This window comes from Scomber japonicus, chromosome 12 (genome assembly GCF_027409825.1).
Source record: "Scomber japonicus isolate fScoJap1 chromosome 12, fScoJap1.pri, whole genome shotgun sequence".
In the NCBI taxonomy this organism is placed as follows: domain Eukaryota; kingdom Metazoa; phylum Chordata; class Actinopteri; order Scombriformes; family Scombridae; genus Scomber; species Scomber japonicus.
In genome coordinates this window covers 15,631,743-15,649,945 of record NC_070589.1, presented here as the reverse complement: position 1 = coordinate 15,649,945, position 18,203 = coordinate 15,631,743, and the positions used below count along the sequence as shown (strand labels likewise).

At 40.6% G+C, this 18,203-nt stretch overlaps 1 protein-coding gene across 1 annotated transcript in view; it reads right to left on the bottom strand.

Annotated features, from left to right (window-relative positions):
• Positions 1 to 375: 375 nt before the first annotated feature.
• LOC128369623 (neurocan core protein-like) overlaps positions 376 to 18,203 on the bottom strand; it is a 36,172-nt gene continuing 18,344 nt past the window's right edge. The window contains 9 exon segments of the mRNA XM_053330701.1: positions 376 to 542; positions 1,827 to 2,009; positions 3,643 to 3,787; positions 3,960 to 4,042; positions 4,539 to 4,645; positions 4,856 to 4,907; positions 6,893 to 7,006; positions 11,845 to 11,961; positions 15,425 to 16,633. Of these exon segments, the coding sequence (XP_053186676.1) occupies positions 424 to 542; positions 1,827 to 2,009; positions 3,643 to 3,787; positions 3,960 to 4,042; positions 4,539 to 4,645; positions 4,856 to 4,907; positions 6,893 to 7,006; positions 11,845 to 11,961; positions 15,425 to 16,633 (2,129 nt within the window). The 3' untranslated portion in view covers positions 376 to 423.

The following is an 18,203-nucleotide window of genomic DNA, read 5'->3' as shown; positions in this document are numbered from 1 at the left end:
AGCAAACCTTTACAAAAACAAAGAGTGGCTCAGCACTTTATTAAGTTTCTCTCTTCCACGCATACGCTCACACACGCGCTGCCAGTCTGAGAGGGTTATAGTTCGTAGAAAGGTGGAGGATTTACCGTACTGAGATGTTAGAGAGGGAGGATGTTAATAAGAGTGTTAGTGTTACAAGATAAGTGTTCGCATGGACCTTGGTTAAAGGAAGCAGGGTGAGAACAAAAAGAAGCATCAAAACACCCAAACTCAGTGATGTAAACTGTATGTTAGAGGGAGAATACCTTATTCATCAGGAGGAATAAAGCTAAACAGAGCATGGCTAGAAGCAAAAAAGGAAATGGGATTGTTTCACGTGAACTACTGTCTTTCTTTATGGGCCATGGTTAGCACCTAGGCATTGCAAATGTTGTATTATTTGGTTCAGTAGTAGCTGTGCACGTCCTCTCTGGCCTTATGTCCCTCTCCTCCGTGTCTCCTGTGGCTGCGGCGCTCGTGGTGCTGATTGTGGTGATGGCGTCTGTACCGGTGTGACCTACGGGCTGAAGTTGAAAGGAAGCAAATGAGTTCATCTGGTTTTCTGTATATACTGTAGTAGTGACACATCACAACTGTAGGGTAATAAATAATGTTGTAAGATTATCACACCTCATGCCACTTTTTCTCTAAATGAAATCCACTGCTCACTGTTTAAAATAAGGTCTTTTCATTATTGAATTCAAGATTATTGCCATTTCAATCTAATTGACAGTTTGCTATGGTGAGATTACAGGATACAAAATGAAAAAAGACACCTGTTTCGTGATAAAATCATCAAGATTTCATATACAATCATCAAATTATCACTGCCAAACAAACATTAAAACCTTTAAAAATATATACTTTAAATAACCAAATCAAGTGTCCTCATATGTATACTGTAACTATTGCGTACCTTTCTGTTCACACCATTACAGTATTTTATGGATGGAAAACAGACTCTGAATAGGAGCTAGTCCTTAAAAAGAAGGGAGGACATTCACAACACATTTGGCTGGATGAGAAGTCTCTGTAGTATCTTGCTTCCTTTATCTGTAGCTAAATGTTGTCAATATCTGAGACAGTAGGTCCTGGCCTGTGATTTTTGGTGCACCACTTTGGCCAGAGACAGTGAAACAACATTGTACCTTCACATGATATAGACAACCTTTCCACTTATCTTAAAAAGTAAAGAGACATTATTGTAGTTATTACTTTTATCCTAATCTGGTTCTTTCTTTGCAGTACTGCTTTGTGTGATGATTCTATTGTCCAAGAATATTTTAGGACTTGTGACATGTGAGGTGCCTCTCAGATGGTCGGAGACAGGTCTGCTTTCTGTCCCTAGGGTCAAAACTAAACTTGGAGAGGCAGCATTCACTTTATATGCACCACTCATCTGGAACAAACTCCCTGAAAACTTGAGGTCTGCTCCGACTCTCAGATTTTTCTGTTTGCTGCTGCCTTTTATTAAATGACATTTGGGGCTTTAGATTCATATTTTGCATACTCTTTCATCTTTCTTATTCTATTTTAACTTATCTCTTATTTTCTATTTAACTCTTGTGAATTCTGTTCGAATTTATCTTTTTATTTTTATTTTTATTTTACATTTTGCCTTAATGTCTCTTTGATTTTTTCTTGTTATTGAAATTTGCCTTGCCTTGCTCACCAGGAAAGTAAAACATGTTATTTAAGCTATATAGGAGAATTAATCAATTAAAAACACAAAAAGGCATCATGTCTGTTGATGAGGAGGTGGAGAAAATAACAATAAAATAATGTATCATTAGATATTGAACACTTACACTTTGTGCAGATGATCCTGGGTCGCTCCCAGCTCCCGTCAGCCCGACAGCGTGCGGTGGGGATGTGGCGCTGGTAGAAGCCTTCAGAGCACTGGTAGCGCACCACTGCATGTATGTCATAGTGTGACCTCCGCCGACCTATCAAATGGGCGTTCTCCACTGCAGGTGGGGTCCCACACAGCACTGCCAAAAATGCATCAAACATGAAAAGGTTGATTGCTGTTTTTGCTCAAGATATCAGTAAGATACATATGGAGCTACAATACATCCAATGTTACTTTCATTCCTTATGCATCCGTTCAGCAGAGAGAGACCAACTTTAGTTCTCTTTTCAGACTCTAAAATAGAGCCCACAACTGCTCAGTGTGTGTTGCCTCTAGATGGCAGCCTTGCTGTGAATGTGAGTGATGAGCAGCGCTGTAGCCTGGCCAGAGGGAGGTAATGGGGCCCTATAGCAGACAGCCAGACAAACAAATACACTTAAAGTACTTCTAATCCTTTACTACTAATCCTGTCCTCCTCTATCTCTTCCCCTCTCTCTTTCTCTCACTCCTACAGACCCTCCACTGTCTTCAGAGTTGTCCCTATCTTTAGTTCTGGTTGCATCCTACAAGCTCTAACTGCATTCACTTTCAGCCCAACTGAGTCAAATCACAGAGGGAAGGTGTGGGTAAATATCAGGAAAGCCTGGTGAAATGACTCACAAGAATTTCAGATCGTATTTGTGGACAAGGCAGTAATTGGCAATAACTGCACAGTGCATAAGTACAGTTCTGCTGTCTGGACAAGTGTAAGTGAGCTCAGAGGAGAGAGAGGAACAGCAATAAGAGGAAGATTGAGATTGATATAGTTCTGAAAAATCAATGCGTGTTGTTTGAGACAGAATCACAATCTTCACTAAAGTTTGTGTTTGTCATTTCATTTTTTGGAGCATCCGCTGTCATGACCTTTAAAGGAGAAAAACTGCAAATAATGTGAAACAGCTACTTAGGCCTGACCAACTGCTGAGTGGCTGTGTGAGAAGCTCCAGGAAGAAATTTCCTGAGCACCGGAGCTGATGATGTGCATTTCTGACTAACAGGTTGCCAGCTGGTCAGTGATAACACACAAGAAACTAAACTGTATGAAGAAAGCACCAATCTGTCCTCATAAACTGATTATTAAGCATTGTGCTGTAAGAGAATCAGAGGACCCCTTCACACTTAAAAAAAATGCATTTTGGGTGACTGGATTGCAATCAGATGGTGCTTGACCTCATGACAGTACAGGTGTAAATGCACCAAGGACGTATTGAGAATGGAGTGTCAGAGATTAATCCACATCCAACAACTACGTGGTCAGACATACATAATGTTCCAAATCAGCAAGGTAGCAGCCATTAGCCAGTAGTGAATAAAGCAAGCTAACAAGAAAGCAACAAATAAACTATTGATGTTCAAATAATTCGTGGCTTCTTCCCTGCTTCCAAAAGCCAGCAAAAGTCTGCACAGTAGAGCAGCTTCAAGCATGGCTGCCATCTTTTGAAAATCTTTTGAAATTGTGCAAATGAGAGAAGGTTGTGATGTACGGTTGTTTGAGCTGGATCGAGCGATTGGATTTGATCTAAATAAGGACACTGAAGACACATTAATACCAGGTGTAAATCAAATCTACATACTGTCTGGATACAAGACACATTTTATTGCAAATTGTAAAGGGACTAAAAGTGGACCTGGAAGTGTCAGGCAGCATTTCAACATCAAATTATTGTTTATTTGTACTTTTCATTAGTACTGCCAGATGTTTGGTTACATTCAGTCCAGCTGTGTTACAGTACCTGTGCCTTTCTTGCAGATGTAGGGCAGGTTGTAGTTGCAGGGCACGTCGTTCCACTTGCCATCCTCATGGGCGATGGTCACCACACAGTCCTCGCCGCCTGCAAAGAAGTTATCCGGCTGGCTCTCCCTCCAGTTCTCATATACCTGCACATCAGGAAACAACAAAATGCAGATGCACTAGCTTTTATTAGTCACTGCTGCCAGGCAAGACTCAAATCTTCTCTCAGTTTTTTGGATAAAAACTGGTATTTTCACATCACTGTCTGGCATTTGTGTGATTACACCTGAGCACTACAAATTTGAGATGATGACTCACCAGATCGTTGGTGTCAGTCCACTGAAAGTCCTCCTCCACTGTGCGGTCATTCAGACCGATCCAGGCGTTGTCATGACCCAGACCTGGAAAAACCACCAACACCATATTTCCATTAGACTTAATCACTTATCTGTAAAAGCCCTGATGTCCACACACACACACACACACACACACACACACACACACACACACACACACACACACACACACACACACACACACACACACACACACACACACACACACACACAATGTGTATTTAGACTCACACACTCACAGAAGTAGTCTGTCCTTTTCCGTTTTGTGTATTCAACCACATTTTTCTTTTATCATTTCATTCGTGTATTATTTTGTTTTCACTTCCTCTTCTTTGTCTTCCACTCTACCATTAATAAACAACACCTTGTCTGTGTTACCCTACATATTATTTACAGTTTTTTTATTTAGTTAAATTTGATATATTCTTGTTTCTGCATGTCTAGATCACATGTTGGATTTAATTTGTTGTCCTTTGGTGTGGTTTTAAGTGGGTGTTATACCTGCAGGAGACAAAAGAAGCCAACAGAAATACATTCGTACCATTGATAAACTGCTGCTCAGTAGCGGAGATGACACTACTGAGGTGGGCACTGTGCTCTCTGCAGTCTTTCTCTGCATCCTCCCAGGTGTGTCTGTGGGTGAAGTACCTGAGGGACGACACCGTGTGAGTGTATATGGAAATACATAATTCATATATTATACAGCAAGACAAGTTCTAATGCTACAGAGCAGTAAGTATGTCACACATTACTCAAGGGTATGGAAGAGTAATGCAGATAAATGAGGCACCTGTGGTAGCAGGTAGATATACTGTAACATTCATTTTCACAGTAAAGCCAGCTTTTCATCGTTCCTACCTGTAGCAATGGCCGTGGAACTTCCTCCAACCATGCTCGCAGCCTTCTATGTCTGTAGAGGTGAATAGAAAAGAGGAGGGAAAATTTGTGAAGCTAAAATGATTTTTTGAAGGGTAAAAACCAAGTCAAGTGCAGGAGTAGATGAAATAGTCTGTATAGGACGGGAGAAGAGAGGAAGCAAAAGGCTCTTTTGCCAAAAGTTCTATCTCATTTGGCAAATAAAGACTAAAATATATGACTGTGGCATCTTGAGAGGCTGAATACATGAACTGTAATTATACAGGCTCGTTTTCAATTCACAGCACATGAGGCCCTCTCCCTGCACTATTAGTATTCATTACCAAGGCCTGTGGATTCATTTATAACTGCAAAGGTTGGATATTCATTTATCCTCATTACTACTAGTGCACGGCGCGCGCACACACACACACACACACACACACACACACACACACACACACACACACACACACACACACACACACACACACACACACACACATTCAAGGAGGGCAAATCTGGAGCTGGAGGTGGCTAAATCCAGTGAGGTAATGAATCATTGCTTGAGTGCGTGTATGCAGTGTGTGGTATGAAGGGTGATTAGTTCCACTGATCGGAACCTTGCTAAGGTGTGTGTGTGTGTGTGTGTGTGTGTGTGTCTGTTTATTGTTCACACTGCACATGCTCATGGGACTAGATTGCTTCTGAGTTTGTCTGTGGCTCTATTTGATTATTTTGTTGTATTACAGATTGCCATCTCTGGATTTGCAGGTTGATTGCTACCTCTTTGATTATCTAACACTAGTTTCAATTTGATCGCCTGCATCACACTATTTTGCACCAGGTCGGTTCGTCACCGGCTTTGCCTAGTTTGTTTTTAGAAACAAAGCTTCACATCCGCCTGCTTGTTTGCCATTTTTGACAGCCTGGTTTGTTGTTGTTGCTCCTCATCTCTAGAACAGCCTCCCACAAAGTCTCAGAGAAGTCAAATCAGTGCATATTTTTACAGGAATAGAGCAACATTTTACGAAAACTGTCCAAAGGCAGCAAATCCACCCACTAGTACCACTAGTACTAATTAAAAGGGTCACATTATGCACTTTGCCAGGTTCCATATTTTCATTCTGGGGCTCTACTGGAATATGTTTGGTTGAAAGAAACAGGCCGTTTTTGTTTGGTCTGATCACATGTCGATGCTCTATGGACCCATTGAGCCCATAGAGCATGCACAGTATGGCTTTATTGGTTTTATGTGCCACTGAGCAACTTTCAAAGAAATAAATCCCCTGTAAGAAATTATCTATCAGCAAGAAAGAAAATTAAAAAAAAAAAAGTCAAACAACTCTTCTTTTTCTTCTTTGGTTTTCAGTTGATTTTACACATTTTGTGGGTTGTACACATAGTTGTGCTTCTCTTAATCCCCCTCTTTCCTATTTTGTTGTTCCAGTAAATTACTTTGTAATTTCTGTTTTGAAAAGTGCTGTATGCTTGCTTTGTTTACATCCAAAATAGTTGTTTTTATCTCAGTGAACTACAAATTACTCAGTCTTAGGTCCATACACATTACATTTTCATTACATAATACAGTTACAATAATGAATCATCTCTGACTAAAAAAACACTACTATGATTGTACCCATGTGGGTATGTGTGCATGTATGGAGAGACACTGACTGACCTACTGATGCTTGGGAAACTGTGTATTTTTTGTGCATGCAGGAGATTCAGTATCTGTCACCTTGCAGCACTGTGATACACAAAGATACACTGTCTGATAGCTACAGAGATGCAGCCTTGTGATATTATGTTATGACATATAGCTGTAACAGACCCTGCACACTGATGAGGATTATTTCTACCAGCACAGTTATAGCCAAAACCTTTTACAGCTTATATCAGATGACTGGGAAACTTTATTCGTCATCCTGGCTGCACACATGAAGGATTTCATACAGTATGAACAAATAATGCATGATAACTCCCCTCACGTAGCCCCATTTGTATGTGTGCAGTATTCTCCGTCTGTCTTCCTCTCACCTTTCTCACACGTGTCTCCTCCATAGCTCGGCAGGCAAAGGCAGAGGAATGAATCAATCTTGTCGATGCAAGTGCCTCCATTTTCACATGGCTCCGACTGGCAGTCATCAACATCTGTGAGGGAGAAAAAAGCAGCAAGAGCAGACGGGTGTAGATCTCATTAGGGTTTCTAATTAAAAGGATGTATTCTGCTGTAGAGATGTTGTTCATAAAGAAAAAGAAATTGAGGGGGTGTTTGCTGCCATTCAGACACTGACATGAGATGAGCTGGCCATTAGTCCTGGTTTAAACAGTGAAATGTGTCCATGTTGGCAAGTATACTATCATAATTCAAACAGAATCCACATGGTCTAATCCCCTTTGCATTCCTTCTTTGTCCTCATTCACTCTCAGAGGAAGACTCTCTAAAAGCCTTTTAAGTATTGTTATGTCCATCTGTGTGCATTTACACAGTTTCAGGTTGACTTGATGTACAGTATGACTAATCTCTCCTTTTATCTCTTGTCCATTGTCTCATTTTACAAAAGGCTTCATAACTGTAAAGAAAAAGTTACACGCTGCAGGCTGCACTGCTTTTCATCTAAAGCGTAGACGTACTGTACTGTAGACATAAATAAAATGAGACTGATGTGACCAGATGAGTCGGGTTCAAGCCCAGATTTCAGCAGGCACCCATCCTGCTGAAGAGGCCTTAAGATACAACAGATACTCTACCAGCTCCGGGGCTGCAGCAAACTGAGCTCCCTGACCTCTCTGTGGGAAGAAAAACGCAGGCGAAAGGAACACTTCTCTACAGGGATCAATATAGTATCACTTTATCATTGTAAATGGAGGGCATGTAATCTTCTTTCGCCACTGTGGGGTCTTTTTTTGGGCCTAGAATAACAGATGTACCCCCAGGACTGTAGAAATCTATTAAAACTCACAGCAAGAGCGTGAAAAGAAAGCAGAAAGCTACTTACGGGTTCAAATGTTCTTCAAAGTGTTTCCTCTGATCTTAACCGTTACTTAGTTTCTAACAAAAATCTGAAAACTGACAAAGGTCAGCGAATGTGGAGAACTAAAGGTGTCACACAGATCAATCTGTAATGACCTTTAGCCGCATGCAAGACACTCTTATCACTTGAAATCAGCAGCAATGATACGGATTAATTTTTAATCTGGATTAAATTGTGATTTATCAGGAAAGTCTCTGGCAGTGTAAAACAAAGTAAGATTGTTTTTTTTACTGTAAATGTTTTCAGTTTAGATTTACTGTTGACTCTGTTGAATGATTCATATTTGATCAAAGATTAACTCTAATATGACAGCAGAGGTTTGTTTATAAAAAATGTTAGCATTTTAAATCAAAATGAGACTGTTTCTTAAAGAAATATAAAAGGAACAGACTTCAGAGATCAATCAAGGTTGTTTGTCTAGAAGATCAAACAATAGCAAATTAAGAGCAAACTGTCTCTTTTCTTACTTCAGAAATAGTCTTTAACAGCATCCTTCTTCAGTTTAATTTGAAAACTATGACAGCATGTGTAGGATTTAGAAATGTCTTGCTTTGGTAGTACGACAAATGAGGAATTAATTACTCTCAGCATCTAAACTATGGTAAAATTGTACAACCCTGACTTGACCTTGAATGAGTTATTTTAAACATTTCTCTTCTCTCTCATTGTTATAAACCTTAAGAAAATCAAATCATCATTGAACAGAGGTTAAATAATACTGCGTGGGTGCAACTCAGCCTGAAGCTGTGATACAAGAAGAGGAGAAAATCTCTAAATGTTTAATTGAGAGACAAAAGTTGTAAAGGCTGATTTTTCTACAGGGTGATGGAGGAGTTTATTTTTGATTAATACATTTTTAGAGAAAATGGCCCCTCCAGGAATGTGTAGTTGCTGCGGGTTGACAACTTTTGTAAATAATGTAAATCTTATGAATTACTTTTGAACCTATGCTGTATGAATATGAAACATTTGAGTAGGTGAATTCTCTGTCACTTATGTCTTATCTTGTCCTTTTAATCCATTATGCAGAGGTGAGGCCGCTACTCAGAGAGATAATACTGCAAATTCTGCAAATCCATACAAAGCTTTCCAACATACCCACGCATCAGCTGCTGGATGTCGTTCGTCTATCTTTTCTGTGACACTAAACAGACAAAACTTGGCACCTGGTAAGTATTAAGGTGTTCACAGCTGAGTGGGACTGTGAATACAGATAAGTATGTGACTGTATGTGGTTAATTTATTCAGAAAGTGTTCACTTCTTTGAGGAATGGTTGCCTAATAAGCTGAGCAAGTGTTAAGGAACAAATTAGGACTCTAAAGGCGGATTTATACCTCTGTGTCAAAGTGTCACAGTACCTCCACACAGATGTCTCCTGCAGTGCTACACTGAAGCTCACAAGCACCTCTGCAAAAATATAATTGCAGAAGAGGAACAGTTTGATTTTAGAAGTGTTGTGCAAGGATGGATGCATAAAATCATCCACTACAATACACAGCATGAAACTCAATTGAGGAGCCTTGACAGATAAAATAAGCAGATGGTCTGTTGTTGGGTACCCCAGTGAATTAAATACCTGAAAGGACAAGGTGTTCATCACATGGATGCAATTTTGTTGTTGTTGTTGTTGTTGTTTTGTTTATTCATATGCACAATAATAAAACTGACATTATATTTCACAGTACAAAGGCAAATAATTGTGCAGGAGAGGCTTATATGAAATCCTGCCCTTTAGTATAAAAAATCACCAAAACATATCAACCAAATAAGAAGAGAGAAAGAAGCAGAAAGGGGTAAGAGACAAAGAAAATACAAAAACAAGCAACAAAGAGAAAAGAAAACAACAACAACGAAAATCGATAAAATCACAGGCTCATTTCAAGTCAATTAGGCATAAGTATGATTTTGCAATAGCCTTTAAATCCACTTTAAAGCAATTCTACTCACTAGTGTAAATCAACCAGCGATATTAAAGTGATAGCTATCTCTGTATAAACGGTGTGGCTAAACAGTGTTTCACATTTATCATTATCAAATGGACTTCAATGTCATTGGGAACAATTAAATAGTGAGACTAAATTTCAATTTTTAAAACAAAACCAAAAACCTGTGAAGTTGGTGGTGGATATTGGTTGATATTAGCTTATTGCAGGTTATCGGTATCAGTGTATATTTATCAGCTGATAAATCCAACCTCCCACACCTGTAAAGCAGCTGCCACGCTTCAGTCACTCTTCATTTTATGATCTTTATTCTAAATTATTACTATTTATTGTCTAATTCAGCCTAGTTGTGTGTACAGCTTGTTTTTACTTTAGTTTTAGTCTCACAGTATGGTAGATAGTTATAGTTTAATTTTTGCACATCAGTTGCACTAAGAATCAATAAAGTACTATCTTTTGGAATTTGAGGAAATCTTATCAACACTGTTTATTTGTATTATTATAATGTATTATTATTACAATGTAGTATTATTATTATTATTATTATTATTATCATTATTATTATTTTTATTTTATTTTTTTAATCATCTGTTTAGGTTTGTGTAAAGAAAATGATTATTTTACAAAAGATTTTTTAAACTCAAATTAAACTTAAATATCAATATCACATAGCTCATGCAGCATTTTTTGATTATTGCTGTGCTGTGATGTCAGTCACTAAACTACTTGTACCAATATGAATGATATAGTTGTACTATCATTTAAAGTTGTAATTTGTATTATCTGCAACATGATGGGGGAGGGATGTCAATTAAACACAATCTGCTAAGTGCCAAGTGAATAAAACACTTAGTGGATGTACAATAGGTATGTAGAACCTTTCAGTTGGGGGGCAGTGATTCAAAGAGAGAATAGACCTTCTTCATCAGACATGTTGGCATGTCAAAGCAGGAAGAGGAAGGTTTTACTTTTGTCTCATGCTATGTTTACACAACTACTTCCACCACCTTTTGCATGTTTGAACAAGTGCAACCATGAATGCAGTCATGGAGATGCTGTCTAAACATGTGGTCCGTCATCCCCATTTCAACAATAAGTGAGTCTCCTCCCTCTCTATGCCAGCAGATGGAAACCATTGTGAACAATTAACCATGGCCTTCAGTCCCTCTTTGTCTTGCAGTTCAAGCAGGCCACCATCAGCCGGTGCAACATGGCAGCATGTCGGTCCTGACCTTTTCCATACACTAAGATAAAGTGCATCTAAAATCTGTCATTTGTCAAAACTCTGAACTGTCATCATACCTCAGCTAAGAAGTTAATGTTTTCTCCTCTGTTAGTTTTTTTCTGTCTGTCAGCAGCATATCACAAATGCTATGATTGGATTTCCATATATTTCAGTCGGCACAAAGGCTTTGAGGCAGAGAACAATTGATTTGTTTTTTCAAGCTGAATGTGGGATTTCTGCCATTAAATGATTTATCTTTTTAACCATGATGAAACTAAGACAGGCCTTCCAAAAACCTCAAGGTATTTTTGTAAGGACAAGAAATCAATTCATCTTTAAAACTAAAGTGACCATGAATGTCCTCAGCAGTGGATTTTTGAGCATTAGCAGAGATTTCTGTTCAGAGTCACTTTTGGGTCATATGTCTCAAAACAGGATGCACAGCACTACTTCAGCTGCTCCGAGGTTTGTTTGTTTAAAAAAAACCTTGACAGTGAGATATACTAGTAGTGTGACCTTCAGGGACCATAATCATCACCTTGCTCTGACAGTCTGAAAGTAACCTTTAACCCCTGCCTCTATTCAACCTCCTCTCTGGCTATGACGGACAGCTCGACCTTTGACCTGCCAATGGGCTGCTGGAGAGAGGCTTGTGTCAATATACAGACTGATGCAGGGCAGACTTTATTATGTCAGTGTGTGCTCGTACATGTGTGTGTGGGATGTGTGTTTGCGTGTGCGTCTGTGTATCTGTTTATGTGTCTGTGTGTTTAGGTATCACTCACCGATCTCACAGTTCTCCCCAGTGTATCCTTGTGGGCAGTAGCAGCTGTAACCCGTTCCCTGAGGAAGGCACTTTCCTCCGTGGAGACACGGGTTTGTCACGCAGGGCTCCACTTCGACTAAGAGGGACAGACAAACAGGGGGAACATCCAAAATGAGGGATGTGAGTTAATTACCCATACAGTAAAAGAGTTTTACCTTTTTGGAAATGTGATTCAGTTTGGTAAGGATGAAAACAGATTAATTGAAGCTCACTGGCTGAATAAAGCACATATTTCTATTCTAAAGTTGGATGGTGTTAACAGAATTTCCCTCACTGCTGCTACTAGATTGTTCAGATTTTTGTTTTAAAGAAACACACAAGTCAAAAAACAAGCCATCCTAATTTTCCATCGTTCCATCTCAGCCAGAGTCAATGGTTACAACACATGCATATCCATTTCACACTGTCTTTTTTCAAAGGGATCAGAAGCCAGAGAGCCTCAACCTCACCATCTACTCACAGCCACAGTTGTCATGGTTACCATATGGAAAGCCAGTCTTGACTCACTCCACTGAGTGTAGTGGGCAGCGTGAGAACTTCAGACATTAACCATCCTCAACAGAAATGAGCGGACCCCCCGCTGAGCACATCGTCCCCACTATTCAGACCCTAAATGTGTGCATGTGTGTGGTCTCCTTCCACAATTACATATTTCCATATCAATTGACACGCTACCACGTGTTTCTCCCCTGAGCTGCTCATTATACTTAAGGTCTTTGAAAACCACCACTCGTTAATTCTGGCCGCAGAGCTCGGCTGTGGGAGTCTTTGTTCTGCCAGCTCCCTCTGACACTGAGGACTGCTGAGGAGGGGGTGGTGTGTAAGGTTAACAGTGTGTGTGCGTGCGTGCGTGTGTGTGTGCATGTAGGTTTGTGTGTTTGTGTTTACACGGTACAATGAGAAAAAATCAATACCGTGGCTATGATTAGCCCTGAGGCTGATCCAGTCCAATAACTAACCAGAAGCAGACATCTCAAGCTCCTCTGAATTATCATCCCACCAGCTGCTGTATTGGACAACATAAGGCGAGTATTCAGGAACCAAAAAAAAAAGAAGACAAAAAAAAGGATTGAGGGTTTTCAATCACATAGAATCCAATAGAGAGATTTCTCAATAGCTGCAGCAATATAGATTTATGATAAGTTTTGCAAGCTCCTCATGGTTTGAATTCTGCTGAAGTCAGGTGCTAAAACCAGCCATGCATTTCATTTAATATACATCAGTCCGGGCCAACATGCACTGCATCAGTCAAGGTCATGATGAAAAAAATCTACTATTATGACGTGCAGATTTTATGACAGGGTGCGTGTGTGTCTGTATGTGTACCCGTGTGTTTGTGAAAGATAAACCTTGTGCGATTGGCCGTTCATTAAACCGAGTGGTGCAAAAAAAATCAATAGTCTGTAGAAGGAGCTGACAGGGTGGACCGTCCCTCGCTCTGCACAGCGCTTGACACCACTGGCACAAACAACGATAACAACAAGCAGGCAACAGCAAAATCAAACTAATAAGATAACAGAGATAGGACGGTTAGGGGATAACACTTTGCAGTGATACCTCAGAGTAATCCACACATCACACATAGCCTTTTCTTCGAGCGATTGAAACGACAGGCACGGTGGAAATTTTCGCTTTAAACCTCACATGTCAATATTGGTATTTCTGGAAAAGCAGGGGAGCACAAGTAGCTTGAAACAAAGAAACTGGCTGGCAATTTAAATGTTATGGAGAGACAATGTGATATAAATCTGTTCAACAAGACCAGACAATGGAAAAAAACTCGATGTCATTGTGTGTTTGTGCATTGAGTTTCTGTGTTTTCAAGTGTTTTGCAACTGAAGGTCCTTGAATCCAACCTGAAACGCTTTTTTATTTTCTCTCTCATTAATTGAACTGACGAAGTGCTTTGTGATCCAGTCAGGAGTGCAAATAGTGACCATCACCATGAAACCGAGTCACAAGTGACTAAACTGGAGCTGAGATTATGTACATGAGAGAGAGAAAGAGAAAAGAGAGAAAGAGAGCGAGAGAGAGAGAGAGAGAGAGAGAGAGAGAGAGAGAGAGAGAGAGAGAGAGAGAGAGAGAGCAATGTGAGCTGAAAGTCATTATTCTTATCCAGTCTCCTGCAAGCTCCATCCATCCATCCACTTGTGTTTATGTAGCAAAGATATCAGTGTGTGTGTGTGTGTGTGTTTGTTTGTGTGTGTCTATGGCCTTCTGCCTGCATGGCTCCAGGGTCTTTCAGTCAATCAATCAACCCTTGTACAGTACACCAGCAGCCCAGATGGTTGCCCTCGGCTTCTTGTCGATACAGTTTACAGCTGTTTTCCATCCGCACTCTTCTCACCCCGAGAAGGCGGCTCAGACATGTCTGCCGCAGACATGACCTGCTTTCAAAGGGAGCAAAATAAATCACCATAGAAATGTGCGATAGCATAATGCCCACGGGGCTTTAAACCACTGGGTGATAGGATATTTCCTGTATATGTGCTTTCATTATCAAGCAAAAAATAAGTAGTAAACCATGTGGCCAGCCGGGAGCTTTGCTGAGATATACATGCAACAGACTTAATCAACAGATATGTATGGTGGCAGGAAGATGTTTCTTCTGGAGGGAATAAAAGGTACGCAGCTCAGGAATACACAATGAAGTGTTTTAAATGTATAAGCCAGCAGGAAGGTCAGGAGAGGAAATGAAAAGGAAATCTTGAAGGAAAATTCTTTTTTGACAAGGTAATTATTTTCGTAGTTTTGGCCATAATTTCTGTTGGTTATGATAACATGGACTTATCAAACCAATTTGTGAGATCTGTGAACCAACAACATTTTACAGCAACCGAACCAAGCATTAAACACTCACTCAAAAATCCCATCAACACCCTCAGATTAAAAACCAGAAACTAGAAGAAGAAAACAAACTGGTTTCTGAATATGGCTGACGTTAGTAAGCTAGCTAAGAAAAGACAACCTGAATAAGACAACCTAAGAGTTAGGAGAATCACAATCCTCCTATTAAGTGTGGGGGATGCTAACACCTAATGCTAATGCTTAACACATTTCCCAACATAACGCATACTGTACCACACTAGCCTTTCCACTAACACAAAAATTTAAATTATATCAACCCTTCATCCAACCACCGGTTACGCCTCAAAAAAGGAAGTGTCCCGCTGGACTTCTTTTTAGGGATAACAATACAAACACATCGTTACTGAAAAAATCATGGCCGAAACTACAAAAATAAGACCCATATTGTGATAAACCAGAACTTCTCTTCGCTGTCAGTGAAGCAGGAACTACCACACCTTGAGGCTGAAGTGTCCCTTAAAGTGCTGACATCAAGTCCAGAGCAAACTAATGGATGATAATACACATTGATACATCCATCTTTATTTTACAGACTAAATCATGCTGTATGTGGGATGATAACATTTATGATTGATTACAATGAACAAACAAAAATGGACAAATGGAAACATGGAAATAAAAGTCTACCAACTAGATGACAAAACATCTAAACACAGACATAAAATGCTAACCTGTTGGGTCCACAGTTACGGAACTGACGTTGTATCCTCCCTTGCTGGTCTCCTCCTCCATGTTGCCAGGTAACAGGGCCCCCGAGCCCACAGCGTGAGACCAAGCAGGCTCCTCCTCATCCAAGGGCCCTGACAGTAATGGAGGAGAATCCAGAGAGCCATTCAGAGTCGCTCTTTCTACTGGGACCCAGTGGAGCGATGATAGGGGGTCAGTGGAGCTGTCCTGGTTTTCTGAGTGAGGAGATGAAGCCCCTGATCCGGCAGTTTGAGTCTGAAACGGTGAGTGGGAAGTGGGTGACGATGGTGAAGGTGAGAGGGATGGGGTTTGGGAATCAGATAGAGATGAGGAAGTAGACGGAGGTGAAGAGGAGGAAGAGGGAATAGACTGGGATGGAGATAGAGATGGAGATTCAAAGAGGAATTGAGATGGCGATGATGGAGAAAAAGACAGAGATGGAGACACTGACGCTGTGACAGGCACTGATGGTGAGATGGATGGCAAAGAGGATGGAGATGAGTGTGAGTCTGGTGAGACAGGCAGTGATTGGGTTTCTGCTGGTAAGACGGGGAGGGATTTGGATGTAGAAAAGTCAACACTTTCTGACTCGGTTGTGAACGTCACAGTGGGCTCAAGAGGGCTGGCGGTGGTGGTCGTAGGGGCAGAAGTGGTGGTCTGTCCTTTCCTGTGACCCCTCTCTCTAGATCTTTCTCTGGATCTTTCTCTTGGTTTACTGGTTCCGACTGGTCGACGTGAGACTTGTATCTCCCCCTTTGCTTCGGCACCAGCCATCTCTCCGCTCCCTTCCTCTTCTCCTTTCACTTTCTCCTCTCCCCTCACCCTCTCTTCTCCCCTGCTCCTGTCCTCCCCTCTGTTCTTCTTTCCCCTTCCTCTCCCTCCTCTTCCACTGGCTCTAGAGGTCACCGTCTCCTCCCTCTTTTCACCCGGCTGGGTTGTGGTCTCTACTTCAACGCGGACCCAGGTTTCTCCGCTGGATGAGGTGATTTCAGGTGGGGGGCTGGAGGCAGTGGAGGTTTGTGTCTCGGAAGCCTCCCAGCTCTTGGTGCTCGCTGTAGTTATAGAGTTACTGGAGGCCTCCAACGTAGATGCCAGACGAGTGGGTGATTCTTCACTGGCTGCTGTTGCGTTGTTCCTCGAGGGACTGCTGAACCATGAACTCCCCCAAGAAAACAAACCTGTGGGGGGCGCAAAACAAGCAAAGAGGAAAGAACAAGGGCAGTCAAGAGCGCAGTAATTGCAGACAGAGACAGTAGTGCAAAAGCCAAGAGCAACGAGCAAAGTGGATTTTCTCTGGCAGACAAACCAAACACTTCTGAGCAGTCTGAGCTACCAACAGCTGTTTTTCTCTAGCACTCTAACAACTTCTTCAGTATTATCAACACCAAGCAGCAAAGTCAGTCTATATATATATATATATTTATATGTATGTGTGTGTGTGTGTATATACAGTATATATACACACACACACACATATATACTGTATATATATATGTATATATACAGTACCAGTCAAACGTTTGGACACACTTTCTCATTGATGTGAATGGGAAAGTGTGTCCAAACTTTTGACTGGTACTGTACATATAAACACACACGTATATATATATATATATATATATATATATATATATATATATATATATATATACACACACATATGTTCATACATACATACATGAAACTTAGTGCGAGGTAAGTACAGTTTAGCATTCCTCCCTGCCTTACACTTCTGACATGCATGCTCACCTATTTTCTGGATTTCAGTGCTCAGCGGGCATAGTTTGAGCAGTTGTCACCTGTCCAGCCAATGGCACAACGACATACTTTCATTGTTAGCCTATCATTTATTTGCTGTCTGGCATGCAGCTGTTATGTGCGCCCCGCCACCTCCCCATCTCCGCCCAGTCTATCCAGGATCAACAGTCCCATCTTTTCATTGACCATAATTCTCATTCGAATTCATCAGCCTCCACCACCAAGGTGCCTGGACTTCATGGGGGATTTATCTCTTGCCTGCTCTGAGACGATGTCCTCCTGGAGTTTAAGCGTCAAAAACTTATGACTATCACATCTTATTCATGTAATAAACATCATTCTTTTCTCATCCAGATGTCTCTCCTGATTGAAACAGAGGATCCTGGAGAAGAGACATCTTCGAGGATAAGAGCCAAATACAGAACAAAACATAATAATATAGCACCATGTACTCTAATACATTCAGTTCCTATTTTGAGACCTCTCTTTGTTGATGTGTTCAATGAAGGTGTCCCTAAATCTTGAGAAACTTGGGGTGGGTACAGAGTGTACCGAATTTCCTAAAGATATAGTCAAGAAACATGTCATTACACCATTTTTTTTAAAGCAAGGGGGGAAAGGATTAGCTATGACCAAACCAAAGCTAAAACACATTTTAAAATCTTATAAATCTTAATATGCAGTAAACATGGAGAAAATGCTTCCCACAAAAAGGCTGTAACTGCATATTGATATTAAAATTTAAAAGATGATCATGTCATTTTCAAATTTAAAACAGTCATTATTAGCTTAAAAAAAGATATATAAAGAACACCTTGGTGAAGGTCTAACAGTCTGGACACTGAGACAAACAGGACACACAGTCATGACAAGCAGAATGAAACTAAAGCCTCACACTGCTTCAGAATTGAATCAACAACTCTGTAATACAGTTTCAACAAACACTAAACAGAGATTGCTACCATTTGAAAGCCACTTTCATCCAAGGCCAATAAATAAAGAACT